Raw genomic sequence first — 5,161 nt, 5'->3', positions numbered from 1 at the left:
GTGAGGTTTTTTTTATATTAAAGTTGCATAATTAAGAAGTATTGCTGGAGAGGTTTCTGTTTTGTCCGTGTAAAACCTCAAACGGCAATGAAACAAACTTTGCTAAGCTAACTTTGACAGTGTTTGTGGTGTTAGCTTAAATGCTAGCGGCCGAGTCATCGTGCGTTTTTCATAATGTTCTTTTGGCTTTTAACGCCACAGTGAGTCAACTTGGAACAACCTGAGAGGTCGGCACAGTATTGCATCTTTCTGCTACTTGAATGCCTGCGTGAGAAACATTTCCTTCAGCAAATAAACAATCAGGAGAACTGACTGAACATCCGCTAACATTTGCGCCATGAATCCATCCAATCCGTTTGGTAGTTCACAAGGTGGAGCCTTCCAAGCCCCGAGCAACACTCTGAACACTGGTTTGTTCCAGCCATTTGGACAGCAAAGTTCTAGCAATCAACCCCACACTATGGGGTTTTATCAACCATCAGCCTTCGGACAGCCGTCTGTCCTGAATCAGCCCCCACCTCATGGGAACACCATCTTTGGACAGGCCCCTGCCTTTGGACAGTCCTCTACACAGGCCCCCTCGTTACCTACAATAAGCCAAGCTCCAGCATTTGGACAGACCTCAATAGGAATGAGTAGCTCAGGCTTTGGTAGTAGCACCGCACCAGCTTTTGGACAGACTAGTGGGTCAAACCAGAGTTCAGTCTTTGGGCAGACGCCTGCATTCGGACAGCCTTCGGCATTTGGACAGGCCCCGGGATTCGTCCAGCAGGCCCCAGGATTTGGTGAACAGCCACCAGCGTTTGGCCAACAGCCTACTGGGTTTGGAAACTCCCAGATGACTTCTGGCTCCACCGCTGCCTTAGGGCAACCTCAGCCACTGGGTTTTGGACCGTCTGTGTTTGGACAGCCAGCATCTACCAGTGTCACCACTAGTGTATTTGGCACAGCTCAGAGTGTGACCCAGAGCAGGGGCTTTGGAACATCCAAGTTCAGTTTCAAGCCGGCCAATGAGGCACTGTTCAAACCCATCTTCAGTGCCAGCCCTGAGCCCGCTAACCCTCAAACTACTTCAATGTCCAGCTCACCTTTTGGCAGCAGTGGGTCCCAGACAGGCTTCAGCACCATGAGTAGCAGCAACACCACCACCACCACCACCACTGGCTTCTCTTTACTGACTGGGGCCAAGTCGCTGGGCTTCAGCTTCTCACAGCCGGCAGCAGCCGCCTCTATTTCTTCCCAGAACAATCCGCTAACAACTGGCAGTAGCAGCAGTCCTTCCAACACTCTGCAGTTCACCTTTTCCCAGCCAGCCGCCCCCTCCAGCTCTAGTACTAATGCATCCACCACCCAGCCCACCACCCCGTCATCTTTCAGTTTTTCAACCAAAGCCCCCCCGCCCCAGACCAAATCCATTTTTGGAAGAACCAGTTTTGGTCAGCCCTCAGCTTTTGGTGACACCAAAGCTAAAGCAGAGACTAGTACAGACGAGAAAGGGAGCAACGTTGAGGGCCTAGGAGGCACAAATGCATTTGCACGATTTAGCAAAGGCACCAAGCGCAAGGAAGATCCAGCGGGCCCCAGCACTGGCCCAGAGAAGCCTGCCATAGAGGAGGATGTTCCAGGAGAAGCAGATTCACCAAGACATCCCTCTAAGAGGCCCCTAATGAGGTCCCGTGGCCCACCAGGAGGCTTATTCGGGAGGGCCCTGAACAGTCTTCTTAGAGATGGCACTAACCCAGTGAGGCGAGAGGCCACAAGGGAGACTCAGCAGCAAGCATCGACGTGGGAGGAGACGGAGAAGGACAACGCCCAAGCTCAGGGTGACAGCCTACCGGCTACACCGCCCACTGCACTGACCAGGGATGTGCTGGAGAAAGCTGAAGAGTCAGGTGAGAATCATACATACACCCACATTACCTGCGTTTAGCATCAAGGTGTGTTTAGGACTTTCTGAAACCTATCTGCACTGTGAAAAGCAACTCTGCATGATAGAATCACTCTTAAATGACTCAGAAGGATGGTGCCACCAGATCAAAAATGCTCACATTTACTTTTTATTGTCCAGTGTGTTGTTTGTTTGTTTGTTATAATGACCAAATCTTTTCACGTGTAGACACACTATTAATGTGGTGGCAAGTCCTCCACACCCGATAAGAAATCTCAGAATTTGATTGTAACTGGTAAGAATGACGAACATATTTGAAATATCCATGGATCCATTTTGTTCCTCTCTACACCTGCTCAGGACTGGGCAATAAAACAATAATCATAATTATCATGATATAATTTTCTTCAATAACAATATAGAAAATGTTCAATAAATGTTTGATTTAATTCATTTGAATCACGGCCGAATTAGCACTTAATTTTTCCTATGAAGATATTTATTTTATTGAGAAAAGGGACAGAAAAAAGATTTAATCATTATTGCTTTGAATGTTTTACATCACATTTGTTTAGTGATCCACTGTTTGGAAAGTGTTTGTCATGTTCTGACCATAAAGAAGTTTATTAAAGTTTAAAGCCACAATTAATTATAGAAACCAGACTAGGAGCAAAAAGAAGCCTTTAAACTAAAAAATAATAATAATTGTTTTGACATTTATCGGGATAATTATTGATATCGAATGATACAAGTTTTTTATCTCACTTACATTTTTGAACATAACGCCCAGCCCTACTTCTGCGGTGACAATCACAATAGGCTTTTGGTTTTGATTAAGTATTACAGTGGAAACCTCTGACAGTGTTCACGTCTGTCCGGGTCAAATTGGTCACTAGAAGCTGATGATTTTTCCTTTTCTTTATTTCCCTTGCAGATTACCATCTAATTGACGTTTGCATATTTATTACATTATATAAAGTAATGAAACAGACACCTTCAGTAATTACTGAACTTTATTGACTGTTTGAAAATACAGTACAGCTGTTTCAAATTGGTGTGCAGTTTACAAATACAGTAACGGGAGTAGTGCAACTAGGACAACTTGGATTATTAGAAAATGTTCATCCTGTTGTCTGCCTATTGCCCGTCGTCCCTCTATAGACGCAGCAAAAGCCCCAGACGCGAAGCTGGAGATCACAACCCCAGTGAAACGCGGGGTACGCAGGGAGAGCTCGGAGAGCCTGAGCGGCATGTCTCCCACAGACTGCACCACCATCCAGTGCAGGAATGTGCCTCCAGCCCTCAACAAGAAGGACACGATCGGGAAGCACTTTGGTCGCTTCGGCAAAGTTCGTAAGATCTTCTGCCGGCCTGCCAAGAACCTGGCCATAGTTCACTTCGATCACCATGTGAGTTAACTCTGTGCTACTAAAACTGGGAGATAACGATTACTGATCTGATCCTCAGCTAGCTTTGTTTTTTCAGCACACTTAAGACAGTAAATTTGATCTGTTACTCCACCTAATATTCCCTATTTGATATATCCAGAGTGGAGCACTGGTTTTACTACGAGTTGTTTGGACTTCAGCTCTTTTTTTTTAATCCGTCCCCTTTAATCTAGATCATTCTGATCCAGAAATCCTGTGCTTTGCTGTCCAGGATCACGTAACCCCTCTTAATTTTGTGCCAGTTTTTCAAAGCAACATTGGATTGGATCACCCTGATCCGGATACAAAGTTTGCAGGATTACCATATACATATTTCCAGTTCTCTAAGTGGGACTACAAATCACAACGTCTGCTGTTAATGATATAAAGACCAACCGTTAGAACAGCTAGCGTGGGTTAACATTAATTTGAAGATAAAGCACAATAAAACAACACAAACATTTCCTTTCATTTTCAATTTCTTTAAACAGTCAGACCATCTGACCCACAACACCTCCAAGAAAAACAAGAAAATAAACATTATTCACAGATACACTGTTGAGTGCTGTCCAATAGTCTAATAATTAAAATACAAATCATTCAGAGTTCAGAGAGCACCTTTTAGCCTTTTAGGAGGCGATCTCAGAATGAACTTGTTACAAACTACTTCGCCTCTGATGATTGTGCCTTTTTTAATCACTGTACGGTAATAAGTGACATCATTTTTTGCATTATTTTGTTTGATATTGAAGCTGTTTGGCGGATTATTTATTTTTTTACTTTACTGTACTGAATGGCTAATAAGTACTGTCTACTTTATGTACTTTAACACTATAAAGTTTAAACAAATCAAGTGCAAAATACAAATAAATATGTGTATAGGCTACTACATGACAAAAATGTTATTATTTGGAAAATTTGATTGTTTTTATGACATTTTGTTACTGAAATCCACCCTGAAGCCATCCTTCTGTTGGGATCAGGATAATCCTGATTTATTTTTATTTTTTTGGATCAAAGGGATCCCAATCCTGCTAAAAAAACTGAATGCTTGATCCAGATCACAACCAGGATTGGATTAGGTGATCCGATAGACCTCTGAACAACTGGGCCCAGAGATAACTCCAAACGTTAGCTAGCTAACCCACTAGTCCTGCTTTGTGAGACCGGCCAAAGATGACGGTGTGTAGTTTTCAGTGAGATCACGATGTTATTTTGCTCTCTCACTTCAACTGTTGTCTCTTTCAGGCGTCTGCGGCTAAGGCAAAGAAGAAAGGCAAAGTCCTGCATCGACACGAACTCCTTATCCTGTGGCAGAAAAAGAAGCAGAGTAAATATGACACATTTCTATGAACGCTCTAAGAATGTAAAAATTATTGCTATCACACAACAGGCAAAGTTCTGCTGTATTTATATTGCTGTTTAGAGGTACAGGCCTTCAAGCGAAATAATAATAATATAATAATAATAATAATAATAATAATCCTTATTTGTAGAGCACTTTTCAAAAACAAGTTACAAAGTGCTTTAACAAGTGTAAAGAATAATACAAAAAAAACAAGATAAGAGCATGAAAAATTAATATAAAATTAGTAAAATACAATAAAATAAAAGGGATAAAATAAAGTCAAATAAGATCGGGAAAAGCTCTCCTATAAAAGTATGTTTTAAGAAGGGACTTAAAAGAGTTCACTGACTCAGCCGACCTGATTTCCTCGGGCAGGCTGTTCCAGAGCCTCGGGGCCCTGACAGCAAACGCTCTGTCCCCTTTAGTTTTCAGTCGAGACTCTGGAACAGACAACAGACCTCTGCCCGAGGATCTCAAGGTACGTGCTGGTGCGTATGG

At 42.8% G+C, this 5,161-nt stretch overlaps 1 protein-coding gene across 2 annotated transcripts in view; it reads left to right on the top strand.

Moving 5' to 3' along the window:
* The window catches only part of LOC123973888 (minichromosome maintenance complex component 3 associated protein), a 32,541-nt gene that overhangs the window by 314 nt on the left and 27,066 nt on the right, over positions 1 to 5,161 (top strand). Inside the window, exons 2-4 of one of the 2 annotated variants that reach the window (XM_046054245.1) lie at positions 202 to 1,892; positions 3,050 to 3,297; positions 4,564 to 4,645. In XM_046054245.1, the coding sequence (XP_045910201.1) occupies positions 338 to 1,892; positions 3,050 to 3,297; positions 4,564 to 4,645 (1,885 nt within the window). In that variant the 5' untranslated portion in view covers positions 202 to 337. Of the gene's footprint in view, positions 1 to 9; positions 1,893 to 3,049; positions 3,298 to 4,563; positions 4,646 to 5,161 lie in introns of those variants that run through there. The other variant, XM_046054244.1, reaches the window with a different exon arrangement.

This window comes from Micropterus dolomieu, linkage group LG07 (assembly GCF_021292245.1).
Source record: "Micropterus dolomieu isolate WLL.071019.BEF.003 ecotype Adirondacks linkage group LG07, ASM2129224v1, whole genome shotgun sequence".
NCBI classification, from domain to species: domain Eukaryota; kingdom Metazoa; phylum Chordata; class Actinopteri; order Centrarchiformes; family Centrarchidae; genus Micropterus; species Micropterus dolomieu.
The sequence above is the reverse complement of the archived record's forward strand: the minus strand, read 5'-3'. Positions and strand labels throughout refer to the sequence as shown.